General features: G+C 40.1%; 1 protein-coding gene across 1 annotated transcript; it reads left to right on the top strand.

Moving 5' to 3' along the window:
* Positions 1 to 10,152: 10,152 nt before the first annotated feature.
* Positions 10,153 to 11,102, top strand: LOC122906836 (olfactory receptor 139-like). Its single transcript, XM_044249246.1, is given in 2 exon segments — positions 10,153 to 10,900; positions 10,903 to 11,102. Coding segments are annotated over 2 exon segments (945 nt in total). The 5' UTR covers positions 10,153 to 10,155.
* The last annotated feature ends 1,400 nt before the right edge of the window (positions 11,103 to 12,502 follow it).

Raw genomic sequence — 12,502 nt, 5'->3', positions numbered from 1 at the left:
TGGTTAAGCTCATCTTCTCGCCAGCCTTGCTATTCTTTTGATATTACCTCACTTGTATACCATCATCTGGTCTCCTAAGACTTAGAACTAGAGATTATCAATTCTTTCCTTGACCCTTTCCTTTTAGCATCCTTGACTGTCCCATTCAGCATGCATCTGTGAGCCAGTAAAAATGAGCTGGAACGCATTCACATATAATTGGAGTTCTGACACCCACTCTTTTTCATTCCCTTTCTTCTCTGAGATTACATTTCTACATATCTTTAAATTTTCTCACTCTGAAATTGGCCTTTCTCCTGACTGGCACCTGAAACTGGTGCTTAGCCTTGGTCTCTAGTGTTAGAACCTCAGTTTTCCTCTGTAACTTTCTATACCCTGACCCCTCTCTGTTCTAGGTCAGGCCTTGAGATCCCCAGCTTTAGCCTCTTGCTTCATCTTGCTGTCCATGCCTTTGTCCAGGAGGCCCACAGAGAATTTTTCATTGCTCTGTAGGGTACATTTTACAGTCCTTACACTGGGCTGTGAGAACTACATTGTTCCACATGAGTCAGGGATCTCAAGTCACCACAAACTGACCAGAATCACTGAATGCTTCAGAGCCAGTTCTGAAAAGACCCCAGGGAAAAAGAGGCTTGGACCAGGCCTAGATTTAGCATATCCATTTTTGAACCTGGCAAAAGACAATATTGTGTGCATAAGAAATACATCTGGTCACCATCTTCCCCCTGATCATCACATAGGAACCTTCACTAGATGACCCAGTGTACTACCCATAGTCCCTGATATCCTCCAACTGGAAATTTATTAGCATATCATCTCTCAGAACAGTCAAACACTATTGTCATATATTAGCATAGCCACCATTTCTATTAATTCCATGCAGATTTCATTTTACCTACCTTCTTTGCATGTGTTCATGCTACTTAAAACTCATATCCAGGTAAATCACCTATAGGAAATGTCTAAATGGGAGGCAGGAGAGTTTCTTACATTGTAAGAGTATCACTTAAAGCTTGTGATCCTGATATGATAACTTTAGTTATCACCCAAATAGGATGAGTGTAAAGAAAAAACATACCTAGACAAAACATAATCAGACTGCTGAACACCAAAGATAGTATTGAAAGCAGTCAGAGAAAACAGAAACATCACATATGGAAGACCAAAGGTAGGAATTAGAACAGACCTCTTAGAGGGCATGCAGGCTGGAAGCAAATAGAGCAGGAGCTATAAATTATTGAAAGAAAAAAAAAAGCTGTCAACTCAGAGACGTTAACCAGCAGAAATGTCTTTCAAAAATGAAAGTGAAAAAAGGATTTTCTCAGAGAAAAAATTAAGCAAAAAAGAATTTATCACCAGCAGACTTACACCATAAGGAATGTTAATGTTCTTGAGGCAGGAGTATAATACCAGATTCAGGTATTCAGGAATGTAAATTGGTCTATCACTCTGAAATCAATCAATTTTATTCACCATGTCTGCTGACTAAACATGAAAAACCATATGATTTGTCAGAAAAATCATGTGCCAAACTCAACATCCGTTCATGGTGGAAACTCATATGAAACTAGGAACAGAAGATAACTTTATCAGCTTGATAAATTATATCTGCAAAGGACTTAGAGATAACATCAGATTTAGTGGAATAAGGCTGAATGCGTTCCCCCCTAAGATCAAGGACAAGGGAAGGAAGTTGGCACTCACAGCTACTACTTAAGACTATTTTGGAACTTCTAGTTGGTACAACAAGGCAAGACAAAATTAAAAGTCCTACAGACTTTTAAAAAAAATCCCAATCTACCAAAATCTATTTTAGAACTAATGAGTGAGTTTGTTGAAGTAAATGTATAAAGGTCAATACAGAATATACAATACAGATTATGTAAAGATTAGTTATATTTCAAATATATTAGCAAAAAATTGAAAGTTGATATTAAAACAATACCACTTACAATATCATTAAAAACATGAAATAGCAATAAATCAGCCATTCGAATGTCTTCCTTGGAGAAGTGTCTATTCATGTTCTCTGCCCATTTTTTGACTTATTTTTTTTGGGGGGGTGCTGAGTTTGAGAAGTTCTTTATAAATCTTGGATACCAGCCCTTTCTCTGCAGTGTCATTTGCAAATATCTTTTTCCATTCCCTGGGTTGCCTCCTTGTTTTGTTGACTGTTTCCTTTGCTTTGCAGAAGCTTTTATTTTGATGAAATCCCAAGAGTTCATTTTTGTTTTTGTTTCCCTTGCCTTTGGAGGTGTGTGTTGAAAGAATTTGCTGTGGCTGATATTGAAGAGGTTATTGCCGATGATGACCTCTTCTAGAATTTTGATGGATTCTTTGTCCCACATCAATGCCTTTCATTCATTTAGAGTTTATCTTTGTGTAGGATGTAAGCAAAAGGCTGAGTTCCATTTTAACAATGTTTATTCTTTCAATCCACGAGCGTGGAATGTTTTCCCATCTTTTTGTGTCTTCTTCAATTTCTTTTATGTTTTCTGTAGTTTCTAGCATATAGATCCTTTACCTCTTTGGTTATCTTATGGTTTTTGGTGCTATTGTAAATGGAATCAGCTCCCTAATTTCTCCTTCTACAGTTATATTATTAGTGTATAGGAAAGCAACTAAGTTTAGTGCATTGATTTTGTATCCTGCCACATTACTGAGTTGCTGTATGAGTTCTAATATTTTGGGGTGGAGCCTTTTGGGTTTTCCATGTAAAGTATTACGTCATCTGTGAAGAGAAAGAGTTTAACTTTTTCTATGCCATTTTTAATACATTTTATTTCCTTCTGTTGTCTGATTGCTGAAGCTATCCAGTACATAGACTTCTAGTACTATGTTGAATAATAGTGGTAAGAGTGGACATCCTTGTCGTTATTCCTGATCTTATGGGAAAACCCACTGAGAATGATAGAATGGCAACAATTAACAAGGCAGGAAACCACAAATGTTGGAGAAGGTGCAGAGAAAGGAGAACTCTCTTACACTGTTGGTGGAAATGCAAGTTTGTATAGCCACTTTGGAAAACAGTATAGAGGTTCCTCAAATAGTTAAAAATAGAGCTATCCTATGCCCCCCAGAAATTGCACTACTGGCTATTTAACCAAAAGATACAGATGTGGTGAAAAGAAGGGGCACACACACCCCAAATGTTCATAGCATCAATGTCCACAATAGCTAAACTATGGAAGGAACAGAGATGGCCTTCAACAGATGAATGGATAAAGAAGATGTGGTCCATATATACAATGGAATATTACTCAGCCATCAGAAAGGATGAATACCCATCATTGGCATCAACTTGGATGGAACTTGGGGGGATGACGCTAAGTTTAATAAGTGAAGCAGAGAAAGACAATTATCATATCATATGATATCATATGATATCATATCATATATGTGGAACATAAGGAATAGCATGGAGGACTTTAGGAGAAAGAAGGGAAAAATGGAGGAGGGTAAAATTGGAGGGGGAGATGAACCATGAGAGACTCCAGGAAATAGACTGAGGGTTTCAGAGAGGAGGGGTGGGGAGAGATGGGTTAGCCTGCTGATGGATATTAAGGAGGGCATATATTGTAATGAACACTGGGTGTTATATGCAAACAGTGAATCATGGAACACTACATCAAATAATAATGAAGTACTGTATGATGACTAACATAAAATAAAAAAATAAATAAATAAGAATAAATTAAATAAAATACATGCAAGACTTATACACTGAAAACTACAAAACGCTGCTGAAAGAAATATAAAAAGACCTAAATGAATGGAGAGATATGGATCAGAAAACTCAACATTGTCAATACCAATTCTTCCCAAATTGATCTGTAGACCTTGGCATGTGTTTTATAGAAAATGGCAGTCTTATTCTACATTTTACATGAAAAAACAAAACCTAGAGTCATCAAAATAACTTAGAAAAAGAATAACAAATTTGGGGGACACAAGCTACTTGATTTCAGGACTTACTACTAAACTACAGTAATCAAGACCATGCATATTCGTGTAAAGAAAACACATTGATGAATGGAATAAAATAAAGAGTCTGGAAGTGCACCCACACATATATGGGCAATTGATTTTTGTCAAAGTTGCCAAAAAATAGTCTTTTCAACAGGTGCTGAAACAAAGTACATCCAAATGAAAAAAAAATCGTAAACCCAAATCTTATCTTGAACCATATTAAAAAAAAAAACAAAAACAAAAACAAAAAAACAACCCCCTCCCAAAAGAAAACCCTCAAAATGGATCCTAAATCTAAGTGTAAGCACTAAAACTATAAAGTTTCTGGGGGGGAAAAACAAAACAAAACAAAAAAACAGAGAAACACCTTTGTGACTTTAGATTAGACAAAAATTTCTCAGACAAGCCACAGAAAGCATGAATCAAAAAAATGGTAAATTGTACATCATCAAAACTTAAAATGTCATTTATTCAAAAGAAACTGTTAAGAAATGAAAAATACAAGACTGGGAAAGCATTTGCAAAACAGTTATCTGATAAAAGACTAGTATCCAGAATATATAAAGAATTCTATAATTCAATAAGGAGTAGGAAAGCCATCCAATTTGGATAGGGAACAAATTATTTAAACTAACACTTCATCTAAGACATATGATGGTGAATAAGCACATGAACAGATGTTCAATATCACTGAGGAAATACAAAGTTAAATCACAATGAGATTTTACTACATACCTAATAGTTAATGTTAAAAATTCTGATATCAAGTTTTTAAAATATCAATAAATCATTTATTTTTTATTATAAAATATACATATCATAAAAGCATATATATTACATAAATATCTATGAGTTTACATTTCTGTACGTGATAGCCAATCTGAAGAATGAACTAGAGAAAAGCAGAGATAAGGAACTCAATACAGTAATTGAGTCCCCAGATCCATGTTTTCTAGATGCTCAGCTAGCCATCTTGCCCTTGTGTTACCCCATCCTTCTTTTTTTTTCCCAATTTATTTATTTTCAGAAAAACAGTATTCATTATTTTTTTCACCACACCCAGTGCTCCATGCAAGCCGTGCCCTCTATAATACCCACCACCTGGTACCCCAACCTCCCACCCCCCGCCACTTCAAACCCCTCAGACTGTTTTTCAGAGTCCATAGTCTCTCATGGTTCACCTCCCCTTCCAATTTACCCCATCCTTCTTACAGCAGTTAGAATGACCAAAATTGGGATGCCTGGGTTGCTCAGTTGGTTGGACGACTGCCTTAGGCTCAGGTCATCATCCCAGAGTCCGGGGATCAAGTCCTGCATCAGGCTCCCAGCTCCATGGGGACTCTGCTTTTCCCTCTGACCTTCTCTTCGCTCATGCTCTCGCTCACTATCTCTCTCTCAAATAAATAAATAAAAATCTTAAAAAAAAAGAATGGCCAAAATCAGCAAGAGAGGAAAAAATATATGTTGGAAAGGATATGGAGAAAGGGGAACACTCTTACATTGTTGGTGGGAATGCAAATTGATACTAAGTTTTAATGAGAAATGGAATCTCACACTTTGCTGGTAGGAATGCAAATGGTGTAGTTACTTTAGAAGATAGTTTGACTGTTTCTTAGAAGAAATAATGTCCACCCATATGGTGCAGTGTTTATACTATTGGTATTTTTCAAGGAGAAATGAAGACATATATCCACCCAAAGAACTGTATGCACATATTTATTGTAGATTTATTTGCAAAGGCTAAAATCTGAAAACAACCCAGATGTTCATTAACTAGTGATTAGGTAAACAAATTGCTGTATATCCATACAGTGGCATACTACTTAGTGAAAAAAGGGCTGGACTACAGTAAAGCCAACATGGATAACCTCAAAGGGATTATGTTAGTTGAATGAACCCACTAATAATAAGTCTACATACTGTATGATTTATGACAATATGAAAGAAGCAAAAACATAGGGACAGAATCCAGATCAGAGGTTGCCATGGGCTATGGTGCAGAAAGAGGATTGTCTGCAAGGGGGCAGAAGGCAATTTTTTGGAGTGGTTGAAATATTTTATATATTGATGATATGGTAGATACATGATTGTACACTTTTATCAAAATTCATCAAAATTCACAACTGAAATTATACATTAGTTAACCCAACTTTTTAAAAGTTTTACCTTAAAAAGCCCAATGTGATATATAAATGAGAGAAAAAGCATCAGAATCAGCTCAGCTGGGGCCCTGCCTGAGCTTCACCACAGCCCACTCTCTGGCCTTACCAACTCCTCTAACTCCTCTGGATCTATTTCCATCTGTAACATGGAGACTATTAGCGTTCCTCCTTTCTTGGAAACGTTAGTAGCCTGGAATGATGTCATAAATCTAATATTTCTTTAATAGAATCCAAAATACTACGCAGATGAGAGAAACCCTTAAACTGAGGTTGCTTGTCTGCCTCTGGCTTCTTGGGCAATCCCTAAGAGAGTTAATTTTTAGGGCCCCTAGGAGCTTGTTGGCAGCCAAATGGAGCACCAGGATAGACTCTCTGGGCTCCTGCCTCACACCTTTTATAAGCCTTTGGATACAGGCCACCTAGGGTCAGCTTAGCACTCACCCCATCTCTACAAGCCCCCAGCCAGGAGTAGCACCCAGAGTACTCACAGAAATGTAAGCCCCACCATGATACTTTCCATTGCTCCAGAGCTCCCAGTTTCCTTCCATCTTGAGTAAGGGGGGGATGGACATCATTTATGATCTTCATATGGCTTTTTCCTTGTTGATAGAACAAAGAGCTGAGGGATGCTTGGATTCAGGAAAGGTAGGGAAATATCATGGCGAGGTTTTCCACTCTGAGTGACTGAAAGATGGAAGGTCAGAGCTTGCAAATAGAGGGACATCAGAGGGAAATGACTGGGGTAAAGAGTAGGGGAAAGAAGATTCTGGAAAAGCCAAGAAGGATATTTAGGTTGGTCAGGGCAGAGTAACCTGTATTTATAGAATTTCACACCTTTAAGTAAAAATAGAGATAAGGCAGTATCCCGTTTCATACTACAGAAGGAAAAAGGGATGGATGGATGGATGGATGGATGGATGGACAAACAGATGGCTAATGGCAAGGGCCTTGGGAAGCAACAGGGGATGGCAGAAAAAGAACAAGTTCTTCATTCAGAAAAAAACTCTTGTATGTGTGATCTTTGATGAGTTAAATTTTTTGAGCCTCACCTTTCTCAATTGTAAAATGATTACCTTTCTTCAAGACTATCTGTAAAGTTTAAATATAACATATAAGGTACTGACGTATAACAGAGTATACATTTATGGAAACATTCGCTTTTTGTTTTGTTTTTCTTTTCATTCCTTCTTTTCTCCCTCCATCCCTCCCTTCCTTTTCCCCCCATTTTACCTTTCTCAAAGTCCCAATGCTAGTACACACTTGTTTATAACACACATAACATAAGCACCTGAACTCCAACTCCACTGTTCTTTCAGTTGTGTTGACTTGTCATTCTTGTAAACCAGAAAAATTGGAGGGGGAGGAGATAAGGAAGAAGAAGGGGAGAAGAGGGGGAGAGAGAAAGGGAGAGTGGGAGTTTGTGCATGGCTTTGTGGAGAGAAAGAACTACATATAGCATATTGGAAGAGAGAGCTAGAGGGGAACTGACCCTTGTATGAACAGGCAGGGTGGGAGATGATTGAGGAAGTGAGGAGTGGACAAATGCATCCAGGATGAAAAGGCATTGCTGCTGCTGAGAGCAAGAATAACTCTTGCCCCTGTGCTATGTGGTTCGATGCTATGATTTCAAACCCACACTGGGCTTAATATTAAGCTAGGAAAATCCATCTGTGAGGACATTTCCTATGGTGACACTAGGAATCCCTGCAAATATCCTCTCTCTTCTCACCAAATAACCTGCATCCACAAATTTTCTCTCCCGGCAGTGGCAGGTGTTGGGATATTCCTTTTTTCCCCCTCTTTGTCTTTTAGTTTCAAAGGTAGAATTTAGTGATTCATCAGTTGCATATAGCACTCAGTGTTCATTACATCAAGTGCTCTCTTTAATGCCCATCACCCAGTCGTCCCATCTCCCCACCCATCTCCCCACCAACAATCCTCAGTTTGTTTCCTAGAGTTCAGCGTCTCCAGCATTCTGGAAGGGCATAATCAGGAGACATGTATCTCCTGATTAGGGCAAAGGGGGCCTTGTCACTCTGCACTGTGTCTGAGTCTAGCTCTTGGTAGAGTTAAAGTTTGCCCAAGACTGAAGTCGTGATAGAAAAGTGTACCCAAGTGTATAGTGTCTGAGACGTTTGTGGCTGACTTCCTACTGTGAGGATCACTGGTGGTTGCAGGTGGGAGGTAGATTCTGGAAATTAAGACAAAACCTGTGAGAGCCTAGCAGTCTTCTTTCTCCAAAAGAGAGTCAGTATCGGCCCAACAGAGTTTGAGCCCAAAAGATTGCCAACAGTTTTCACAGGAAAGGACAGAATGGAGGTGCCAGGGGTAGTGTAGAGTCTCCTGTGGTAGCCTATTAGCATAATCTACATTCTTTTTCTTGTGCTGCTGATTCTAAATAGCCCTCCAGTGTGACTTTGGGCAAGCTATACCTCATAATGGTTCAGCTCCCCACCCCTTTCTCCATTTGCAAGTGCCAGAATGATCCAGGTTATTAATTGTCTCATCAGAGGAGGTGAAGATCAATTAAAAACTAGGGTGGATAAGGAGGACTTCCTTGAGATGACGGGGCAATGCCCCAGGACTGAGCCTCGAAGGATGAAGTTTTGACGTGTGGAATGGAAGAGTGTTCTAATTAGAAAGGAAGCACTAGCACAGTCATGGACAAAGGGTGGCCCAGCAGAGCAAGAGTCCAGCAGAAGGGGCCCCAAAGTTACCTTTCCACAGCTATGATGCAGTCACATTGAAGAACTTTTGACATCATGGGTTCATTCCTCAGTTGTCTGGGCACTTGTTGGGAAAACCAACCTGCTACCATGTGCAATTGAGTGGAAACTAGCTATATGTTCCCTGGGATTTCAATGCCCCTCTTTTCCCTTGGAAAAGCTCCCGATCGCTGACCCCACCCCCTAAAAATCATCAGTCTTCTCCATATCACTTAATAGCAACTTCAGTTGCTCAGGCAAAGAATCTTGGAATCATCCCTGTACCTTCTCTTTCTCTCATACTTCATGCCCAATCTATTAGTTCTACCACCAAAATATATGCAGAATCTTACTTCATTTAACAAGTAGACAATTATTGAATAGAAGAGTGGATGGATGGATGGATGGTATCCTGACCTCTTTGAATAACTGTGGTGATGACAAGACCTGAAGACTTAGAAATATCGTTCTTTCCTTTCTTTGTCACACAAAATGTCATTTATAAGACATCAGTAACCACATGTTCAAGTTCTGTAAGAGACTGTACAAAGTTAAATTGTGGATTTGGGGAGTCAGACAGTCTTGGGTTTGAAGACTGGGCTACTTATTTAACCTTTTAAAAACCTCAGTGTCCTGATAATATAGATATAATAGCAGCTACCCCATAGAGCCCTGTGAAAATTAAATAAAATAATGTTATTTTATTTATTTATTTATAATATTAAATAAAATTAAATATGAAGTTCTTAGCACAATACTCATAGTTTACACTTTAAAAACGCTATCTGTGCTCTCTTAAATTGCTTTCATGACTTACATATTTAGCCTCTGAGTATTTCTGTACTTTGGTCTGCTCCTTGATCCTTTCCTTCTCACTCTCTCTTGCATCTCTTTTTTTTTTATTTCATCCTCATACTGTTCTTTATGCTGTTGCTACTCTTGTATAATGTCCTTTATAGAACATCATACATTCATCTATTCATTGAGCTAGTCAAAACTACCGTTCAGTCACTCTATACCGACACAACCTCAATAGCTATTAAAAATGTTGTGAGGTAGCCAGTGTCCTACACCACAGAGTAGTTTCTTCTGCCCTAGTCCCTTCCCTGGCATCCTCTGGACTTGAGCCTGAAAAAGCAATTAAAGGGTTCATGTCTGGCATCATGGTGCTTCCAGGAGACCACTCAAGCTCTAGGCTGGTAGGTGCTCACGCCACAATCCCCAACATACAGTAGTCTCAGATTAGGTGCCTACTATGTGTCTCTCTCCCCCTGTGGCAGGTTCAGGTCTTCTCCCACTGCAGAGCTCAGAAGCAGCCTATGGAGCCAGGTGCTTGGGGGAACAGGACAACTGTCACTGAGTTCATCCTCCTTGGCCTGACAGAAAACACAAGACTGCAACCCATCCTTTTTGTCATCTTCCTCTTTGCCTATGTAATCACTGTTGGAGGCAACCTCAGTATCCTGGCTGCCATCTTTGTGGAGCCCAAACTCCACACGCCCATGTACTACTTCCTGGGGAATCTGTCTCTGCTAGATATCGGATGCATCACTGTCACTGTCCCTCCGATGCTGGCATGTCTCCTGGACCACCAGTGCAGAGTCCCCTATGCTGCCTGCATTTCACAGCTCTTCTTTTTCCATCTCCTGGCTGGTGTGGACTGTCATCTCCTGACAGCCATGGCCTATGACCGCTACCTGGCCATCTGTCAACCCCTCAACTACAGCACCTGCATGAGCCGTGAAGTCCAAGGAACGCTGGTGGGCATTTGCTGCACCATTTCCTTTATCAATGCTCTGACTCACACCGTGGCTATATCTGTGCTTGAATTCTGTGGCCCTAATGTGGTCAATCACTTCTACTGCGACCTCCCACCCCTTTTCCAGCTCTCCTGCTCCAGCACCCACGTCAATGGGCAGCTGCTTTTCGTGGGGGCCACTTTCATGGGGGTGTTCCCCATGATCCTCATTTCAGTGTCCTATGCCCATGTCACCGCTGCAGTGCTAAGAATCCGTTCAGTGGAGGGGAGGAAGAAGGCCTTCTCCACATGTGGTTCCCACCTCACATAGTCTGTATCTTCTATGGAACTAGCTTCTTCAGTTATATGCGTCTGGGCTCGGTGTCAGCATCAGATAAGGACAAGGGGATTGGGATCCTCAACACTATCCTTAGCCCCATGCTGAACCCGGTCATCTATAGCCTCCGGAACCCGGATGTGCAGGGTGCCCTGAAAAGGGTGTTGACGGGGAAGCGACCACCTGAATGAGAAAGCGGGACACCAGCATGCCCCTAAGCACCCACTGACTTTCTCATGCTGAAGGTGTGGATGTGGCAGTGGGGATCTTCAGGGGTGGCTGGAAGGATAGGAAGAAAGTAGATAGAATGGACCAGAGTAGAATATAGTTTGCCTTGGACTGGGGAGAAAAGCTAAAGCTGGTGGAAGATGGATCAAAGGGAGGTGGGAGAAAAGCATAATGCATATCAGGAAATGGGACGGAAATTGGCTATTTTAAAAAATTTAATGAGTATTTAATTGAAAAAGGTTTAAAATGCTAATAAAAGCAAAATGTTTGCATCCTCCACCCGCCTTTTAAGATAAAATATATTTGTACTGGAGAATGGGGTATGGTTTTTAAAAGATTCTACTTCAGGAAATAAACCCAGGACTGTGAAACTAAATTGAGGTTTGACATAGCCTAGGAATAAAGTGTTAGGACCCACCAGCATCTTCTTCAGAGCAACATTATCAAATACTTGTTTCCAAAGCCAGGGTCTCCATCCTGAGTAACCATTAGGGGGAACACCACATTTTCATGTCTGTGTGTGAGCTAGCTGACTCACGACTCCTCTGCCAAAAACTGAGGATGGATATCACATATTTCAGAAGAAGGACCCAGAATAGCAAGGTTTTTTTAAATTGGCAAAATAAAATTTTGCCAATTTTTTTAAATTGACAATATACAATACACAAAATACAGCCAGTATATATATTGATATATAATGGGCATTCTGTTTAATATGTGTACATACTTAGCAAAGGTGAGGAGGGAAAGGAAAATAGAGGGAGATAGTGTTTGCAGTTTACCAGTGAATGAGTATTAGAAACCAGGGTTTTACCAAAAGAGCAAAGCTAAGGCAATCCAGAGAAGAACAGTGAATAGAATAATAGCCCATTTCATGTCCTTTCACGACTATCTCTAGAATTTTTTCTGTTAACCATTTCAGACACTTCCTGGCCTAGAAGTTGAAAGTCTCAGAAGAGTAACCTTACTTGGCATGGTTATTAATTGCTTGAGGAGGGTAGCATGGAACCCTGAAGAATATTTCCCAAATCAAATGGATCAACAGTCATTCTCCAAGTCCAGTCACCTACTAGGTCCTGCTAAACAGTCCCTAACACTCTCTCCTGCTAAACAGTCCCTAACACTCTCTTCTACCCACACCTTTGTCCTTCTGCAGACAACTGCTTCCTAATTCAGGCCTGTCCCATCCAGTCCCACTGGGACTCCCGCAGTGACCTCTGAGTCTGTACTCTCCTCCCCACAAGCTGCTCCCCACACCTGCCTGATTAACCCCTGGAGATATATCTGTCCCATATCAATCCACCTTGAAAAGCCACTGATTTCACTGATTTCTGACCATGATATCACATCCAGACCTCTGTGA

Source organism: Neovison vison, chromosome 5 (genome assembly GCF_020171115.1).
Source record: "Neovison vison isolate M4711 chromosome 5, ASM_NN_V1, whole genome shotgun sequence".
NCBI lineage: Eukaryota > Metazoa > Chordata > Mammalia > Carnivora > Mustelidae > Neogale > Neogale vison.
Note: the sequence above shows the minus strand (reverse complement) of the source record. Positions and strands in the feature narration are given on the sequence as shown.